Source organism: Antedon bifida, chromosome 4, assembly GCF_963402885.1.
Source record: "Antedon bifida chromosome 4, ecAntBifi1.1, whole genome shotgun sequence".
Classification (NCBI taxonomy): domain Eukaryota; kingdom Metazoa; phylum Echinodermata; class Crinoidea; order Comatulida; family Antedonidae; genus Antedon; species Antedon bifida.
This window is the reverse complement of record NC_136229.1, coordinates 32,352,783-32,371,240: the sequence shown is the minus strand read 5'-3', so window position 1 is coordinate 32,371,240 and position 18,458 is coordinate 32,352,783. Positions and strand designations below refer to the sequence as shown.

The window sequence follows — 18,458 nt, the reverse complement described above, 5'->3', positions numbered from 1 at the left end:
ATATTAAATTGTCATTAACATATTTATATGTGATTTGTATATTTGAATATAAATAAAATAGAAATCTAAACATGGAATACTTCGCGCGCATTTGTTTTTGTGTAATGACTTTTTTTTCACAAAAAAACAACAACACCACGATTGACTCACTTTCGCCGTACCGTCGTCAACGTTTGAGCGTGTTTTCGAAGTGTGTCCTAGCTCTGTTTGCCTGTTGATATGTAGTTTTGTTTGTGCTGTATTTCAACTTTTCTTTTTACAGAAGAACATGTAATTATTTAAAGCAATAAAGAACTAATTTGTTGGAACAATTTTCGTGATGATGAGAAAGAATCATAAAGTTTATTTCAAACGGAGGTGACAGATCTCGCGAAAACATGGAATCCTGTTTTTCAACTCCGGGCTGAACTTGCCAATGGATGTATGCCTAGCTACGTAGGCTGCAAAAGTCAGTTGCTTTGCTTGGAACCCCATCGTATACCATCTCAGCTGTCATCAAAAATTGCGTAGTTCTAGCCTGTAAAAAAGTACAGAATAATAATAATAATAAAGAATCCGAATTTTTTGCACAAAAAAAATATCAGTACAGAAACTCTTCAATATTGAAATGCCAATAGAAATTCAAAATTTCAAACCAAGTTTATTTCTAAAGCAGGTTTCAACTTTAACAATTTTTAATTTACGTGAAATTAAAGTTTCATCAGCAACAAGTACTTCAAAATCTCAAAAAAGCAAAATGGATACAGTTTTAAGTGTGAGTATAAAATTAATTTTCTTTTAGTTTTACAAAAGGCCTAGGCTAGGTAGCTAATTTCAAATTGCGCAAGAATACCCAGACTTATGCAATTTCAAATTGCGCATAACACATATATATGATATAATGATAAACATTGTTTTCTTTTAATCTTGTAGTCGCCTGTTGTCAAGTCGTTCCTGGCCGGCTCTTTCAGTGGTACTTGTTCTACCATACTATTCCAGCCTTTAGACCTGGTAAAAACTCGTCTACAGTCATCGGTGGTAATGGACGGGGCCAGCGGTAGTATGCTGAGGACTTTCAACAATGTCGTTCGCAATGAGCACATTCTTGGATTATGGAAAGGCATAGTGCCTGTAAGTAAATGTTAACAGTAGAAATTTATTTCAGATTTTAAAACACTCCTGTTTTTATAATTTAACCATGTATACAGTGTAACATGTACTGTCATTTTAAAAAGTATATTCAACATTGAATTGCATGATAAAAATGTTGGTAAAAAGTAAAAATGAATTCATGACATCTGGTTTAAAGCTATTAGAAAACAATTATGTAGATTAAGGCCTAGATTCATCAATTCAGCAAATACATTAATGTAACTGTAACATATCAATCAGTATACTGTAATTTTTAATTATTGCACAAGACACATATAATCTTTGAACATTGTATAGCATGTCATAATTTAATGTTGAGTCTATTAACTGTCCCTGCTCGTTTCATACACTTATTATAATTATTGATAGTTTACCAAATGACAAACTTATTTTACTCATTTATGTAAATCTTCACTGTACCGCATTTAATGTAAAAGATGTTATTAAAATTTATGTGAAATGTATCTGGCACAAATACCAGCAACAAGAAGACGTCACTTAAAGGGACAGTCTATTGAAGTTGTACAATATCATCTTGTACAATGAAAAAATAAATACATTTAAATTTTCATTTCAATAAAAGTAGCTGATTCTTGTTTATAGTGAACTGCTCAATTTTTACACTTTTTTGGGATATTTATATTCATTTTCAGTTTTCATAGTGTTGACTTGATCAAAATAACGGTTGACAAACAGTGTCGATCTATACAATATTTTAAACAATTAATTGACTATATACTGCAGAGATAATGTGTAGATAAACATTGATAATTATGATTGCAAAAAATTGTGAAACATTTTCCACTTGAAATTGAATTGTTAATTATATTTTGCAATGTATTTGAATAGCTGGTTTAATTACAGCTTCATGAGTGTCTGAAGGTTGCACTCTGGCCAAATAATCCATTCATTACAGGTTGATAATACAGGAGGATTACTGTACTTATTGACGTCATTGGTCATTCATAGAAAAAAGAATTAAACCAAGGTTAAAAACTAGAAATACCAATTTAACACTATTGTTCTATTACACTACAGCTAGATTACAACAGTAATGAAGTATTATTTTTTTCATTTTAGTCAATTTCAAGAACAGTGCCAGGAGTAGGCATGTATTTTTGCTGTCTACAAACACTCAAAAATACATTTGAGTAAGTGCTTCTAATTTTTAAATCAATAAAATCAACACTTATGAATTATTATTTATATAACTATAATTATATAAGTATTAATATAACATAATATGATTATTTCATATTTGATTAATTGTGAGATTTGACCCAAAAAAAAGAAGAAATAAACATGCTCATCTACTGCCAGCCAATCGGAAGATAAGTTGCAATAAATGTTTACTTGTTTGTTTCCATAGTTGTCACAACCCAGGCCCATTGCAGGCAATTGGGTTAGGCGTCGTTGGACGTTGTTTTGCAGGCGTAACCCTGATACCAATCACAGTCGTCAAAACACGTTTTGAGGTAAGAACTGCTAACATTGTGTCAAATTACTTCACATGTATCAGTATGGTAATTAATTTATTACAGGTGTCCTTTAAAAAAATTTTGATATTTTATGTATTGTATTTTTAATCTAGAGTAAAGTTTACAACTACCAAAGCCTTGTAGATGCACTAAGAAAAATCTACACCACTGAAGGGAAAAAAGGTAAGGTGTTAATTTGTTATCTTAGTATGTAGTCTGTAGTGGGAACCTCAGTAGTCTGTAGTGGTGTTTGTTATTTAAGAACAATAATTAATAAAGGTTAGATCCATCAACCCTGTCAACATTCCAGTCTTGTTGAATTAAGTGAATGTATACAACTAATACTATATAGTCCTTGTAAAACATTAGCACTAGCCTGCTCCGCTATGTCTAGTGAAAAACGAATCCAAGCTAGCCAAGTGCCTTTCCATTTTGTGTTAGTTGACTGTTGCGCTAGTAAAATAATAGCATAGTCTGACCACAGTAATTTAACTAGGTGACATCTTATATAAGTGTGTTGTGGTTTTGTAGTGTTAATGTACAGTCAGGGGGAAAATGGCAAAAGGCTTCCTTCCTTTTTAAGTTTTATGTGGTTAAGTTAAGAAATAGTCTATATAGTTTTGACAACTCTCTAACATGACCACAGTGCTGATTTTGACATTTTCCCCCTAACTGTGTAAAGTTGGGCAAGTGATGTGTTTGCTACTATAATAAACAAATCCCATTTCGTAAGGCTTTCTCAAGGATAAATTATTCACTTCTATTATTTTTAATATTTATTTGGTTAAAAAAAGGAAATAATTAATGTGTTTGGTGATGGGCAACGATACAAGGTGAAGCACTTTACTATGGTGACCCCCCTCCTCTCCCAAACACTTTACAGGTCTTACAAGCGGACTGTCTGCCACGCTGTTGAGAGATGCACCGTTCTCTGGTATCTATCTGATGTTTTACACTCAAACCAAGAAACATATGCCAATTGGTAAGTGTTTGGATAAACTCGCATTTTATGTGACTATGGTGTACAGATTTTGATGTAGAAATTCCATGTCAATTTACTGTTCCTAAAAGATAATTGAGCGTTTATTTACAAACATCACTTTTTATTCATAGATGAAAATGTTACTGGTATAAAATAAGTGTTGTTTATTGTTTATCGTTAATAAATTACCAATTGTTATTTTAATAATTAACTCTGAAAAAGAAACTAAATATCATTCAATCCTGCCATGAAGATACTTAAAACTCAAGTGTAGATTGTTTAAAACCTACTTTGAAATTCTTACAAAACTTAAATTTGAGATTGCTTTTATTAGATAAGATTGAACGTCAGTACCTACCAACTATTAACTTTGCAAGTGGGATAATCGCTGGCGTCTTGGCGTCCACTGTCACTCAACCAGCTGACGTTGTGAAGACGCGAATGCAGTTGTATCCAGAACGATATAAGACCATCTTACAAACCGTTCGAAAGATTCTGGCCGAAGAAGGACCTAGAGCCATGTGTACCGGACTAGTGCCCAGATGCTTGCGGAGAACTATGATGGCAGCCATGGCCTGGACTGTCTACGAACAGGTAAGTTGGTTCTGCACTGAAAATTATAAACCACAGCTGGACCAGTTAAAGGTGCCTTGTAGAGCTTGGTTCCCACTTGGATCACAAATAATTTGACCAGTCCTTGCGCGATAGATCATGATCAATCGCTTTACTGCCTCTTAAATTTAATCATTTCATTAAATATTTTTTAATAATAATTGTTTTCCTATTTGCAGGTTATGTCTAATTTTTCACAAAAATGAATATGGCAGATAATGATTACGAAAATGTGTTCTGCAACTTGATCTACAAAAAGAGCAGCTTTTGAATCACAAAAAAATGACATGATTTTAGAAATTTGCGACTTATGTAAATGTACAGTTTACAAGTGTAAAATAGCTGCAGAACAGCAACACTACTGCAGAATAGCAACACTACTGCACAGAATAGCAACACTACTGCAAAGAATAGCAACACTACTGCAAAGAATAGCAACACTACTGCAGAATAGCAACACTACTGCAGAATAGCAACACTACTGCAGAATAGCAACACTACTGCAGAATAGCAACACTACTGCAGAATAGCAACACTACTGCAGAATAGCAACACTACTGCAAAATAGCAACACTACTGCAAAATAGCAACACTACTGCAGAATAGCAACACTACTGCAGAATAGCAACACTACTGTAAAATAGCAACACTACTGCGGGTTTCTACATTTGGAAGCTATTAAACCTTACTTGAACAAGAAGTTGTCAACGATACTTAACACAGGATAACCAGTTGCTTCAAAATGTTGTTCATGACTTTTATTGCGAATACTAAATATGATTGAAGGATCTGAATATATGTACAGCAGCAGTATTATGAACAATGAACTAATGCAATCATTAGTCTGTGTGTATACTGATAGTGACTGTGATGAACTAATGTACTGTGATTGTTGTAACAAAAATAACATTTGTAATTTATTGAATTAAAATTTTTTATGAGGTGGTTTTTATGTTTAAGAAAGTCAATTACTGATGTTATTTTGGTAATGAATGATGAACTCTCTCCAGCACCCTTGGGTCATATCAAGTTTATCCAAGAATAACTTAATTTAGTTCTATTTGTATCTTATTTTAAGAGTAGATGTTAAGATCTTCTACGGGCATTGTTATGTTTGATATTAAACATCATCAGGGTTGTTGGAAGGACAATTTTAATTAATTTAAAAAGGTCCAAACATATTTATGTGTGTTTATAAAATGTGTTCTTTTGTTCTAAAGAGAGCATGATGAAAGTCAAACTGTGCTTAACATGCGTAGCTGACTCTAAAAGTTAGGATAAATGTGGTTATGTACAGTACATCAAGTTAAGGGTGAACATTTACAGCAAGTATTATTTTTGTTCTACGAAATCAATGAGGCGTAAAGGTCCTTTAAGCTTCTTAGTTTCTGTTCATAAATCATTGCAGCTGTTTTTTAATGTCTCCTATTCTTTCAAATTATTTAATTTTAACATTCTAATTTTATATCATTCCTCCATTACATTTGCACTTTTGGATGATGTCACTACTGTACACTATTATTAAATCTGTTATTAATGCATGCCACTTCACCATGTTGGCTATTAAAGGGCGTCTGGAAAACTTAAAATATCTTTAGTTTTCTAAATCTTTGTTTTCTTTAGATGGTTAATACTGTTTGTGCAATTTATAAATTTAATTTTATCGGTTTGTGTGTAGGAATGGAATTTATAACTTCATCTAAAATCAATTTTATTTCTGTATCGAAGAAGTTAAAAAAAAACTGATAATATATTGTGTAAATAGTGGATTTGCTTCTACCTCAATTATTAATTGGGTTTGATTGTGTTATGGCTTTGAATAAAGTTATACCATACTCAAGAGAACCAGGGTGCTTAAAAAGTATTTAGGTCAGCAATTGTCACGGTGGACTACAATTTATATTGCACCACAATATTATACCACAACAGATAATAGTGTGGTAAATAAATGTACATACGGTCAGTTATATAACCATGTATAAATTCAATTTATGCATTAAAAAATTAATTATGTTTGTTTATGGTTAATTTTTAAAATCTTCATACATATTCTCATATTTTGATATGTGCATGAAATATTTAGAACAATTGTTTTGTTTATAAATTTTATTTCGTGATAGTTAAGTGTGTTTTACAATAAATGTTATCTAATAAAAATAAGACCACGCTGTTGTTGACTCAATTGTAAATTGTGTTTAGTTCTGTTGGTAATGTTCTTCTATGTTTAGTCATGTGCGTGCAACGCGACTACAGCTCACTATGTTGGTTGGTAAACACTAACTTGAGCACGCGACTGCAGCCTTGTTTTAATTCTATTTCATCACCACTTAACATAGTGTAGTTGAACAATAATAACATCAATGACTAAGGTAATATCAATAATCAAAATGAAAAGAATTTAAGCTCTGTCCACACTATCAAACTAGTTTGACGAAAAAGTGTGACATGCCCAAATATGGTAGTGATATGACATCATGTTCATATATGGGCACATCACACTTTGTTGTCACATAAAGTTTGATAATGTAGACAGAGCTTTAATATGGGCGACCGACATTACTTTGCATTTAGATGCAGTGTGTTTCTCCGGACGCTTCCCTCCAAGAGGAGTCCTAATATGAATAAAGTAGTTTGTGTAATATACTTGTTATTATCAGACAATTTATAATGTTTTCATGAAAACGAACAAAGCTTGGTTTGATATTTACATTCAAATAATTTATTTACATAATTTCTATAAAAGAATTTTACAAGTACAGTAGTGGTTTTAATACCCCATTCATTATTCGCCTAGTATACAGGTGTTCCACACACTGGGGGAATTGAAACCTACGTTTTGTAACTGCAATTTGAACCTTGGAAGGCAAATTTCATTTACTTTGTATTTGACAATAAATTTTAACTTGAACTTGAAACTTGTATGGTGTGTTCACCCAGGACCTGGTGTCTGTGTGGGAGCACTTTAATTATCATACGAAAAAGTTTGCAGTTTTGGGAGATTCATTTGACGTTTGCATTCAACCTCATGTTCTTTCTCCTTTTAATAACACTGGCTCTCCTAGTCTACTATTAATGTCTTCAGAGGAGGCTGTCCTGGATGAGAAATGTCTAGAAGTTGTTGGCCTTTCACCTTTCAGTGACTGTATCCCAGCAGATGTGCCATGATTTGGTTTGCCATGTGTGAAGTGTGTCAAAACACTGTAAATCAACGGCCTGTAAAAGACACATCATTTTTTTGTAAGAAGGTAAAGGTTAAAAACATTTGTGGAGATACTGGTAGGCCAGATGTTTTTGCACATCAAATTTAGAAAGATTCAAAATTCAGTAGTACAGTATAAATTGGATTAGTTTATTTGGTGTAATTTTGGTCTAGTTTGTATACTGTATGTATTAGGTCAACTTTGGGTCAAGTTTCTTACCAGGGTCTTATCAAAGGCTTATTTGTTTATATAGAGTGCGTCGATCATCATCATATGTACATGTACCATTGTGCCATTGTTCCCCAATATTTATCTCTTATTAACAGCCTTACATATCTTTATAAGAGATACCTCCTTTAGCCTTACAGATAGAATTAATAAAACACAATGCATCATGAATTCATTTTTGATCAAAACACTTCTCTTATCATTCCTGTAGCTATTTTGATCACAGAAGGATAACGTAAACAAACTCGTTTGACAGTTGTTATGCAACTGATCAAGTTATCAAAAGGGCATGGGTCAAAAGTTTAATAATATATTAAACATAGAAATAGTACAGCAGTATTTTGAATATAAATACACAGCTTAAACTCTTATGAAATCTTCAAATCATCCCTACTTTGTGGTACAAATCCACCAATCATATGCTTTTTGAAGTACGAGATTTTAACTTACAGTGATTTTGAATCTTTATCTTCAATCAAATTCAACTCTTTGGTTAGAAACTGACGATCAAGTCTTGGTGTAGACTGTCCCGATTCTATAAAACAGTAACACAACTTTATATTATAAGAGTGTACAGTAATCTTTTATAATTCAGTTAAAGGTACCTAATGGTTTTAGTAAAAATTCCTATTGTGCTTCATCCACCATAATAAGCATAAAAACACTGTCTTCTTCTAGTAAGCCAGGTTTGCAGTACACCATGTGTTTGCAAAATGAAATGAAGTTGAGAATACAGTATATCATTTCGATTAGGATCTCTACAGCGCGTCTTCTGGAGTAAAACATCAGCATCGCTCATTTGCATAAAGCATGCATACAGTATACTGGCCTTTTACATAAAAGCTAACAACACTGTCAATTACACAATAGGCCTACACATAACAACATATCCTATTTACATAATAAAAAGATGGACATATTGAATTAATTACCAGCCATCAGGACTGATTCAGTGTATTTATAACGGTTGTATTCAAGATACTCTAAAATCAGCTCATTTATAAGCATATTCTCGTTGCTCATAGGAGGGCGCACTTCATTTGGGTCATTGAGGGCATGGAAGACCTCTGCACGAACTCTAGCTTTCACCTGATCTAGTGTGCCTCTGTTTGTCAGAGTCTCTTTCAAAACTGGAAAAATAAAAAATGTGATAAAAATTATTATTTTAATAATTATCTATAGTATAAATAATAAATTATTCATTCCATTTTATTCGGACAATTTGATCATGAGTATCTTTTTATAGTTAGTGGAATATACTTTTACTTAGCTTTGCCTCATCACACATGTATTACAACTAAGGTATTTTACTATCTTCTCAGCCTATTTTTAGTTTAGTTAAAGCTTAGCTAGACTAGAGGCCAGGCAGACAGAGTACTGTAGTATAGTACTAGGTAGGAGTAGGGCCGCCTACTATATAGTGATGATTTTCACGAAGCTAATATTAATAGTAATATTAATATATTAGGCCTAGGCTAGGCCTAGCTAGTAGGCCCTAGCCTGCCCTCCTAGTCTACTAGAGGCCTAGCTAGTACTAGCCTAGGCCTAGTAGGCTAGTTTTAGTAGGCCTAGGGCTACTAGGCCTAGCCTAGGCCTGGGAAATTCTATTTAATAAGACTCAAGAGCAATAATTAATACTTTTTGGATTTTGCTCACCGGATTTAAGGTCTTGAATAGCTGCCATAACATTCGTTCTTCTTGCTTTTTTGTTTTTTTAAGTTTTAAAACTTCCCGCGCCGTCCCTTCCTTGCTCTCGATCGTCGCGGCCGGCTAGCTACTAGTTGTTCATACCTAAATATAGAATGACGTCAGAGGAGGAATACCACACACCATATCAAAAGAAGCACACAGTACACTATTTTTAATATTTTGTTTGCACGATCGCGCAGGACTCACTGTTCAGTGTCATCAGTCTATTCGGCTGTTTATTAGAAGGACTTTAGGGTATGTCTTTGATTTTATTTTAGGATTAATTTTGAGGAGAAATAAACGAAGATTATAAAGAATTCTGAATTATTTCTGAATGAAAGATCAAGAACTGCTAGCTGTTCAACAACTCCCTTTCCCAACTCTCTATTGCTCTCTGCTGGGTGGATGCGTAGGAAGTGAGGGCGCTAGAGCACTTATTTACTCTACCGTATATCATAAATATTGAGTACAGTATATACCACCAACAGGTATTTGTATAATATTTTTGAATAAATTACGTTATATTCACATTACTTATAAACACTGTTTTAACTAACTTCAATTGTTTTGTTTGTTTTATTTGTCATGAGATGAGCCATTAAAAGAAACGCATGCCATAAATGATAAGAGCTATAGATCAAATGTTTTTTATTTTTTTTAAATGGAAAAAAGTTTTTTTTTTCAGATTTCAGTATAAATATGGCAGAAAAACCGAGCTTAAGTGAGCGTTACAAAGCCGCCATGGTTCTGAGTGGGGTTGGAGATTCTGTTGGCTACAGGAGTGGTAGCTGGGAATTCACCTTTGTAGGAGCTGATATTTACAAAGAATTAAAAGCGCTTGGTGGTTTGACAAAGCTTAAAATTAATAGTAAGTATTAATTATAGCCTAATTACTTGTGCTTAATATAAGTCTACTCTGGTATAAACCTTTGTACAAGAATATATTTAGTGGAAATTATGTGCTACTAATATTTAGCCTACACCTACTGTTTCTATTTTTGCTTGATATTGGGCTGTAAACGTACTGTAGCATTAATTCAAGGCAAAGAGGTACTGTATATAAATTTGTTATTTTGCTCATTTGAGAAATAATGAATTCAATACTTAACTTACTTTACTTCTTGCAACTTTTCAGTAAATATTGACAAAAGCTTTTTGTTTATATTTAGAGAAAGATTGGCCAGTGAGTGATGATACTGTTCTCCACCTTGCAACTGGTGAAGGTAAATTTTAAAAAGTTAATAAAAATAGCAATATTTTGTATCTTTTACAGAAATTTTAATAATAATTTTGTTTTCAATTTGTGTTCTTTCTTAGCTCTTGCAAGTGGATTGGAGGTTGGAGAAAAGTTATTTTTAGAAATAGCGTTTCATTACGTTAGAGGTATGAGAGACATGAGTGGTCGAGCACCAGGTACTGTACGCTTTCATCATAATAACATTTGTTCTCGGACATTTAATTTTTAATGAAATTGAAAATTTGTTTAGCAGTAGAACATGGTGTAGACATTGATATAAGTTATTTTATTTGTTTATAGGAGGTACAACACAACGCAGTGTTAGCATTCTAAGTACTAAGCAACCAAAGACTCACATAATTCCATTTAATAAAAGGTAAACAAAATGTAGTTTTCAATTTCACTAAAATAGATTTATCATTTTTTATAAAAGATTTGCTTTGTATAGAATAACATTTATAAAATTTGCTTCTATTATTAGGGGAGGAGGATGTGGGGCAGCAATGCGTGCCATGTGCATCGGTCTTCGGTACCCAGAACCTAACCAACTTTCTGACCTGATCTCTGTTGCCGTCGAGAGTGGACGTATGACTCACAATGTACCTGTGGGCTATCTGGGCTCGGTTGCTTGTGCGTTGTTTACTTCGTATGCCATCCAGGCAAAGCCTATTAATGAGTGGGGGTGTGGGTTGATGGCTGTTATACCCAAGGTTTTAGAATATGTTGTTGAAGTTGGTCGCGATGTGAAACAAAATAAAGATCATTGGTGAGTTTCTTATTCTTATAATAATTACTGTAGTGTGATGTGATCTTGAGTATTAGTGCAGGCTTAAGTATTAGTATGATCTCAAGTAGTAGTGCCATCTTACTGTTAATGAAGTCTAAAATATTAGTGTGGTTTTAAGTACACTATTAGTGTGGTCTTAAGTATTAGTATGTGCCGTCTTACTATTAATGAAGTATAAAATATTAGTGTGGTTCATTTTAAGTACACTATTAGTGTGGTCTTGAGTATTAATGTGGTATTAAGCATTAGCGTGGTCTTACTGTAAGTGGCGCATTGAGAGCTTGCTTATATGCACTATATAAGAATGAACTATTATTATTATTATTATTAGTGTGATCTTAAGTATTAGTGTTGTCATATTATTAATGAGGTCTTAAGTATTAATGTAGTATTTAAAAAGAGTATATACAGAATGTTTTTTTTTGTGGGAATGAAAAGGTTAGATTTTCTTTTTATTAATCTGTTTGTTCTATTATGTTAATTCAGGTCCTATTTTGTGGATAAATGGAAGGGTTATCTTGAGACACGTGGTATAGCAGACGGAACAAACCTACCTGCTTTCCCCAAAGAATTTGGATTTACAGAACGAGATCAATTTTACAAATCACTGAGTCATTCTGGATGGGGTGGATCAAGCGGGCACGATGCACCCATGATTGCATATGACGCACTCCTTGGAGCAGGTGCATCGTGGGAAGAGCTTTGCCACCGAGGCATGATCCACGGTGGTGATAGTGATTCAACAGGTGTCATGGCTGCATGCTGGTGGGGCGCCATCTATGGGATGGATGATGTACCAGCAAATCTTTATGAGAAATTGGAATATAGGGAACGATTGGAAAAAGTAGCCAAACAGTTGTATGATCTAAGTCACACAAAAGAGCAAAAAACCTCAGACAGTAAATAACAGCACTGTGTGCACATCTTAACTGTTTCTCTTAATAGGATGTTCCCTCTATCTTGCAATATGTTTGGAGCAGCTGGGACACTTACAATATTCAAATTATATTAAGTTTGTGTTTTTTTGTCACATCAATTATGAAATTTGAAGTGCGATACGTTTTTAAAGTCATACTACGATTTTATTGTAGTACACAGATTCTAATATATTTTTGTAGTTTGTAGAATTTGGTGGTTATATTTTTAAAAAGGGATATAATAGTATTACAGCCACTGAATGTGGTTTGAAAATGGAGAGATTTCTCACAATGTACTGCTGTATGGTACAGTATAAAAAAGTATTAATGTATTACAAAAGAAAACAATATATGAATATATGAACAGTATGTTTTATTGCAATAAAAACATTTAAAAAAATATATGAAATGGTTCACTTTGAATAAAAAAAACCTATTTTTGATCAGACGCTGTACTATGTTCAAACTAGAAATGGACTCAATACATGCATTTTCTTTCATTCAGTATGTTTTTTTACACAATAGTTTTATTACTTTGGTTTGTCTTAGTTTCTTTGGTTTTCTTTGTTTCTTAAGCTCTGTCTACTTTATGTGACAAAAAATGTGATGTGCCAATATATGGACATGATGTCATATCACTACCATATTTAAGCATATCACCACCATATATGGGCACATCACACTTTTTTTGTCAAACTAGTTTAATAGTGTAGATCCTAGAATTGTACTTGATGCACTGCAATTCTTCCATTGTGTTTCCTTCACCTAAAACAATTACTTTGTTTTCTTGGATTGCTTCTCCATCATCATCTGATCCCATGCTTTCAGTACCCTTCCTCGTATTACACAATCCTCTGCCCATCTACCTACAATAACAAACATATGCACTATTTTATTAAAAGCTCTACGATTAGAATTTAGAATGCTACCCCTGGAGAGATAAACAAAATAAAATGTGAAAGACTGGTCTACCAGAGGACCCAGTTATTATCAGTGGCTGTGTGTATACTAGTACATTGGAGTAACCCACTACCCGACTCAAAAGATGTACTAGGTTCTTTAAAGTGCACATGAGCTAGATGTGTACACTGGACCTACAGTTTATAGTCCTTATCCGAGAAGACTCATTCTACAACCAGAAACATGGAGTGAGTGAGCCTTTAACCATAATTTACTTACTATCCATATTTTTTTGAACGGCAAACGTTGGCGGAAATTCATTTGTTGATTTGTTATGAATATCCTGAGTGTAGGAATCCGTGTTTAAACTGTTCACCTTGTTGTGCGGCACACCATTAAAGATGTCCTGCCGAAGTGCATTGCCGAGGGCGTCGTACATAGGATCTCGTTCCGGTGCGGGTGATGATTTGCTTGACGATAATGTTGAATTTCCATCCATTGTTGGTGAAGATTTTTCTGCTACGATTTCCAACTTTACCCTTCTACAAAGTTCTTCACCGTAGGTGTGTTTAATGTTAGGCGGAATAGAGTTTGAGCTGGCGTATGAACGAGTAGACGAACTTGATATTCCTCTATGTAATTGTAATCTACCAGTGTCTGAGATGCTAGAACTGTTGGATTTACCCTTATAAGTAAACAAATTCCCTGTTGTCAACACATTCCCTGCTTGCTTGTAGCTTCCCTGTTTAATTCTAGGCCGACATCGCTCGTAGTTGTAATCGTACCGACTGTCCAGGCCAAGATGGTTGAAATCTGCAGCATAAGCAATGTCACCAGACTGATGTTTAACATCAGCTCTGTATGGTGAAAATGTTCCTTTGGGTTTGTTTGATTCTGGTTCAACTTCAGCAGCAGCAGTAGATGAAAATCTAAGTGCATCTGTTTGGCGATTCTTCAAACGTCCCTCTGCAAATCTAACCTTCAAATCTTGACGTTCAATGGCCTCTTTCATAATCCGGAGTTTCTCTTCTGAAGATGGTGATCTAAAAGCTGCTGTTTTGTCAACTTTTTCCTTTCGTTTATTCACTTTTTGTATTTCATCCTCATTAATGTTTGATTCACCTTCATTGATTTCAAACGTTGTTCCAAATAGACTTCTAGGAGCAACTGCTTCAGTTCTTTTGGCTTTTAAATCCATATATGATACGGCGGCCATCTTATTAAATAACTCACACTGCCTGTACCTTATTAAAAAAAAGAAGTAAATGTCATAGTAATAAAAAAAAAAGGTTACAAAAAATTTGTTTATAGTAATATTTGGTTAATCAAACATAATAAATTATAAATATTAAAAACATAATTGCATAACCTGGCTGGCACCAATAAAGGAATATAAACCGAGTAGTAAGCATCTGCATGCTCACAAACCAATTGGCGTCCTGCCACTGTACAATTGGGACTGTACCGTTTTTGGAGGTGTTTACCACATGCTGGTCCCGATCCTTCACTAACAGTGTTAGTGAGAAGTTGAATAAAAAAAAAAACAGCTTCCCTAATTAACTCCAAACATAATTTCAGAATGTGTTATTTATTTATTTATTGGTCATCACTTTTTTAATCAGTGGCACACACTGTCGTTAGTGGTGCAACCAAAATAAAACAATAAAACAAATGAGCAAAATAATGTAAGACAACAAAACATACAAAAAAAAAATACATATAAAGTTGAAGGCAGGATAAAAAACATGTCTATTGTTGATTAGTAATGCATGCAATGTTTGTTGCAATCTAATATTATACTTTGGTTATGAACTTAACATTTTAAGTTCGCGGCCCAGTTAAATGATTATTAAGTTATAAATCGAAGTAGAATATCTACCTTGTTTGATTTTTATTACCGTAATTAAGGTAATAAACTTACTTATGTACGTACGACTCACCTCAAGTGTTTGATATACGCCGTCGGGGTTATTGTTGTTTTGAGTTGCACAGCCAGAACCAACGTGCTTGGCTTAACCGGTCGCTAAGGAAACAAAGTATGCCACCTATCGATACAGTACTTAACAAACATATGGAACGCCAATACTGACAGAAGAAGTTAAAAATAAGTCTGTGCAAGCGAGTCTATAATAATAATAATGCCATGCAACTTTGTTTCTGATTTAAAAAAATTTACATTAAAAGATTGTTCACTACCGTGAAAGCTCGAAAAAAAAAGCCCAACCCAGCCAGCCCATCGGCTTCTTAAATAAGTAAGTTGCAGACTTCTTTTTTTTAGGACTCTTGTGTGTAAAGCTATTTTTTGGTAGGTAAGATGAAACGTGGACAATATATAAATGCAACTATTTTTTTTTTTTTTAATATAATGATTTTTTTAGGCTTTTAAAAATAAATTAAATCATAAGAGTGACATTGTAATTAGTCCTTTGCTCCTTGTGTCATTGTTAAACAATATAAACGACGTAAAGAATTCTTTCTTTAAACTGAAATACACTTTCAATACAAATGTACTGATTTCCAAAGTGGTTCAGTAAACATATTTATAACAAAAATAAAATATAAAAGAAAAACAAAAAGAAAGAAAAGAGATATAAAACTATTTACAATTGTGAAGGCAAAAAGGTTAATACATATATGTTTTCTATAGTGAAGATTTAAAAGTTGCCAAAGACATATTATGGAGTTCTGATTTTATGTTATCTCGGGGTTACTCGTGGTGTCTCGGGGTTACTCGTGGTGTTTGACAAAAACATGCGTTGAAATAGCACATCTTATTATGTTGGAAATCTTGGCCTAAAGATATAACCTTTTTTTAAATAAAAAGTATGTTTGATAGCTTTAGGCAGCTTAGATAGGCATCTCATCTGTGTCATTGTCTATACATTTTGAAATTTGATTAGGTAAGCTAAAAGAACTTTTACTTCAGCAAAACAAAACAAAAAACGGGGGAAAAAGCATAAACTCAGATTATTACAAACTGAACTATCAGAAAAGAATTTTGAAACCGTCCCTTATAATCGGAAATTACTACTGAATGATATCCACTATCGTACGTGACGCGTCTTAATATTTTCCCGCCGCGCCTCCCACGATGAATTACGCCCAAATCCCCACAACGAAACAGCGCGCATAGATAAAATCAAGACCAATCAGATCGCGTAAGATCTCGTACTTAATTACCGAACATTATTTGACGTCATCATTCGTAGAAATAGAATAACATGCCTCGTTTCAGATTTCAGACGATCTGGATATTATAACTTCCGATCAAATTGCAATAGGCTTAATATAAAATAGTTAGCAAATTGAATAAGCCAGAGTTGGCAAAGAAAAGCAAGATCTGTAAGCGAGAATAAATTAGTTGCTTTAAAACATCACATACCATTGAAAAGTTTTAACTATTTTTACTGATTTTCTTGAGTAGCAATGTCGCGGTGTAGTAGTACATTTCTAGTATTGTTTTTGTGCTACATAGTGCTAAGCTGTGAAGCAAAAGGACATAGGCGTCGTCAAAGTCTGGTAAGTTAGCATAAAGATATAAGCTACTGTATTAAGCCACTGTAAGCCACCGTAGTATAGATAGGCTACCTCACATCCATTTAACAACTAAAAACAAACTTCTGTCCTGTCCAATACAGTTGTTGAACAGAATGATTTTAATTAAGTGATTCGGATTGGGAATCAAATACAGAAACGTTTCCAAAAAGTGTGCTTTTTGCTTTTTAACAATATTAGGCCTAAGATTTATATATGATTTGTTTTAAAGTTAATAATTAATATGATCGTGTGGTTTCTTCTAAGCAATAACATTTTAAAAAAAAATTATACAGCTCAGTAGTTAAGATCGTCTTACTTAATTCATTCAGACCATTCAACCATTTAGTCCATAGTATGTAGGCCAATGGCCAAGTACAATAATAGATAATAATTTAAGAAGTAGTAACAGCAAAATAATTAGTTCTCTTTTTGTATGCGAAAAGGCAAATCTTACCAGGTTATTGATTACTTTTTTTCGTTTTGTTGTTCATTAGTAAAACAAACTCAGATACGTAATAACGCGCGCGTGAGTACGCGAACGCTGAAAAATCAAACCTTCCGAATTTTGTTGAATACTATTGTTGTTGAAAATAATTTTTGTACTTAGTGTTTTGCAATTGCATTTTAAATCACAGTCTAGAAATTCCAAAAAGGACGGAGAAGAGTGCGACAAGTTCCAGTGCGCAGATGGTACGTGCATTGAGCGTAAGTACGTTTGTGATGGATGGAAGGATTGTGACAGCGACGAACTAACCTGCACAGGTACAGAATCAGCAACTTTTTTTGTATTGAACATAGTATAGTATATATGTCCTCACAGCCAAATTGCATTATTTACAAAGCGATAGAAAAAACAAATCGAAACACAAAAACGTCAGGAGTTTTTTTTTTCTATTTCATTTTTAAAAACACAAACAATAGGCCACCAGCTGTGACAATAATACAGAAAAAGGTTCTCAAAATTTATCATTGTTCGAATAACAACAATTATGAAGGAGGTTGATAATTAATTATATAAAACATACTGTAATAGCAATAGGAGGGTGAGGGTTAAGAATTGAGGAGCTAAACATTAAAAATAGAACTACTAGAATATGAATGTTTTTCAACACCACATAGATTACCAGTGTAGAGGGTTGGATTTCTCCAAGTTAACAGGATTCAACTGCAACCCATTATTGAACGATGACAACAGTAATGAAGAGGAGTGTATTCCCTATTATATGTTTTGTGATGGGAAGGAACAATGTACAAATGGCAACGATGAACTATATTGTAAGTAGGAGATTCGATATAGATTCTACATAAAATATATCGAACTTGAATACATGAGTACATGGTTCTATGTAACCATACGATAGAAACAAATAAATACATTCTCTGAACTTTGTGCTGATATGATTTCCATTACTCTTCATGTAAAGTTTTTTTTTTCCGTTTTTGGCAAATAGCAGTCGTATCACACGAGAAAATCTTGTAATACTGTATTATTTTTCTAAACAGGTGACTACTTTGGTGAAAATGAACTGTACGATATTCTAACCAATTGAAGACAATGCCAAATGATTACCCAGAGGCGGATCCAGAGAGGTCAGGGGAGGGAATTCTCCGGACTCCCCCTTTAAGTAAATCACGTTATAGAACATTTAATTTGTGATCAATTGATAATAATCTAATCTAGCTATAATCCGTTTACATTATTTTGTATTTATCACTTAAAACCAAAAATTAAAGTACTGCAAATTTGTTAATCCTTTGTT

General features: G+C 33.5%; 5 protein-coding genes across 7 annotated transcripts; 3 read left to right on the top strand and 2 right to left on the bottom strand.

Annotated features, from left to right (window-relative positions):
* The first annotated feature begins 142 nt into the window (after positions 1 to 142).
* On the top strand, positions 143 to 6,373 carry LOC144840981 (mitochondrial glycine transporter A-like). The gene is made up of 8 exons (XM_078697097.1): positions 143 to 754; positions 913 to 1,110; positions 2,212 to 2,282; positions 2,501 to 2,606; positions 2,723 to 2,792; positions 3,493 to 3,591; positions 3,926 to 4,185; positions 4,383 to 6,373. The coding sequence occupies exons 1-8, from the start codon at positions 608 to 610 to the stop codon at positions 4,407 to 4,409; spliced, it is 978 nt and encodes a 325-aa protein (XP_078553223.1). The 5' UTR covers positions 143 to 607; the 3' UTR covers positions 4,410 to 6,373.
* Positions 6,374 to 6,881: 508 nt separating this feature from the next.
* Positions 6,882 to 9,671, bottom strand: LOC144840982 (centrosomal protein 20-like). Its single transcript, XM_078697098.1, has 4 exons — positions 9,288 to 9,671; positions 8,564 to 8,761; positions 8,082 to 8,166; positions 6,882 to 7,416 (listed from the first exon to the last, which is right to left on the bottom strand). The coding sequence occupies exons 1-4, from the start codon at positions 9,313 to 9,315 to the stop codon at positions 7,227 to 7,229; spliced, it is 501 nt and encodes a 166-aa protein (XP_078553224.1). The 5' UTR covers positions 9,316 to 9,671; the 3' UTR covers positions 6,882 to 7,226.
* Positions 9,672 to 9,698: 27 nt separating this feature from the next.
* Positions 9,699 to 12,765, top strand: LOC144840979 (ADP-ribosylhydrolase ARH1-like). Its single transcript, XM_078697092.1, has 7 exons — positions 9,699 to 9,808; positions 10,006 to 10,188; positions 10,490 to 10,543; positions 10,638 to 10,733; positions 10,858 to 10,933; positions 11,039 to 11,323; positions 11,831 to 12,765. The coding sequence occupies exons 2-7, from the start codon at positions 10,020 to 10,022 to the stop codon at positions 12,249 to 12,251; spliced, it is 1,101 nt and encodes a 366-aa protein (XP_078553218.1). The 5' UTR covers positions 9,699 to 9,808; positions 10,006 to 10,019; the 3' UTR covers positions 12,252 to 12,765.
* LOC144840980 (uncharacterized) lies at positions 12,620 to 15,235 on the bottom strand. 3 transcript variants are annotated; one of them, XM_078697094.1, is made up of 3 exons: positions 15,102 to 15,235; positions 13,441 to 14,405; positions 12,620 to 13,127 (listed from the first exon to the last, which is right to left on the bottom strand). In XM_078697094.1, the coding sequence occupies exons 2-3, from the start codon at positions 14,375 to 14,377 to the stop codon at positions 13,036 to 13,038; spliced, it is 1,029 nt and encodes a 342-aa protein (XP_078553220.1). In that variant the 5' UTR covers positions 14,378 to 14,405; positions 15,102 to 15,235; the 3' UTR covers positions 12,620 to 13,035. The 3 variants fall into 3 exon arrangements, with proteins under 3 accessions (XP_078553220.1, XP_078553222.1, XP_078553221.1); XM_078697096.1 differs by having other exon boundaries at positions 13,441 to 14,399; positions 15,102 to 15,222; XM_078697095.1 differs by lacking the exon at positions 15,102 to 15,235 and adding an exon at positions 14,531 to 14,595 and having other exon boundaries at positions 13,441 to 14,399.
* A 1,212-nt stretch (positions 15,236 to 16,447) lies between these two features.
* LOC144840896 (uncharacterized) lies at positions 16,448 to 18,432 on the top strand. Its single transcript, XM_078696980.1, has 4 exons — positions 16,448 to 16,680; positions 17,334 to 17,460; positions 17,818 to 17,973; positions 18,202 to 18,432. Exons 1-4 carry the CDS (start codon positions 16,588 to 16,590, stop codon positions 18,246 to 18,248), a joined length of 423 nt encoding a protein of 140 aa, XP_078553106.1. The 5' UTR covers positions 16,448 to 16,587; the 3' UTR covers positions 18,249 to 18,432.
* The last annotated feature ends 26 nt before the right edge of the window (positions 18,433 to 18,458 follow it).

Bases quoted from the DNA above. Each gene is read 5' to 3' on its own strand.
- LOC144840981 (XM_078697097.1), top strand. From the start codon at position 608: ATGCCAATAGAAATTCAAAATTTCAAACCAAGTTTATTTCTAAAGCAG. The intron at 2,793-3,492 runs GTAAGGTGTTAA...AACACTTTACAG, and splicing joins CACCACTGAAGGGAAAAAAG to GTCTTACAAGCGGACTGTCT. The intron at 4,186-4,382 runs GTAAGTTGGTTC...TCCTATTTGCAG, and splicing joins CCTGGACTGTCTACGAACAG to GTTATGTCTAATTTTTCACA.
- LOC144840982 (XM_078697098.1), bottom strand. From the start codon at position 9,315: ATGGCAGCTATTCAAGACCTTAAATCCG. The intron at 8,167-8,563 runs GTAATTAATTCA...ACTGTTTTATAG, and splicing joins TGAATCAGTCCTGATGGCTG to AATCGGGACAGTCTACACCA. The intron at 7,417-8,081 runs GTAAGTTAAAAT...TGTCTTTTACAG, and splicing joins GATAAAGATTCAAAATCACT to GCCGTTGATTTACAGTGTTT.
- LOC144840979 (XM_078697092.1), top strand. From the start codon at position 10,020: ATGGCAGAAAAACCGAGCTTAAGTGAGCGTTACAAAGCCGCCATGGTT. The intron at 10,544-10,637 runs GTAAATTTTAAA...GTTCTTTCTTAG, and splicing joins CCACCTTGCAACTGGTGAAG to CTCTTGCAAGTGGATTGGAG. The intron at 11,324-11,830 runs GTGAGTTTCTTA...ATGTTAATTCAG, and splicing joins AAACAAAATAAAGATCATTG to GTCCTATTTTGTGGATAAAT.
- LOC144840980 (XM_078697094.1), bottom strand. From the start codon at position 14,377: ATGGCCGCCGTATCATATATGGATTTAAAAGCCAAAAGAACTGAAGCA. The intron at 13,128-13,440 runs GTAAGTAAATTA...TTGTTATTGTAG, and splicing joins CGTTCAAAAAAATATGGATA to GTAGATGGGCAGAGGATTGT.
- LOC144840896 (XM_078696980.1), top strand. From the start codon at position 16,588: ATGTCGCGGTGTAGTAGTACATTTCTAGTATTGTTTTTGTGCTACATA. The intron at 17,461-17,817 runs GTACAGAATCAG...AACACCACATAG, and splicing joins CGACGAACTAACCTGCACAG to ATTACCAGTGTAGAGGGTTG. The intron at 17,974-18,201 runs GTAAGTAGGAGA...TTTTCTAAACAG, and splicing joins TGGCAACGATGAACTATATT to GTGACTACTTTGGTGAAAAT.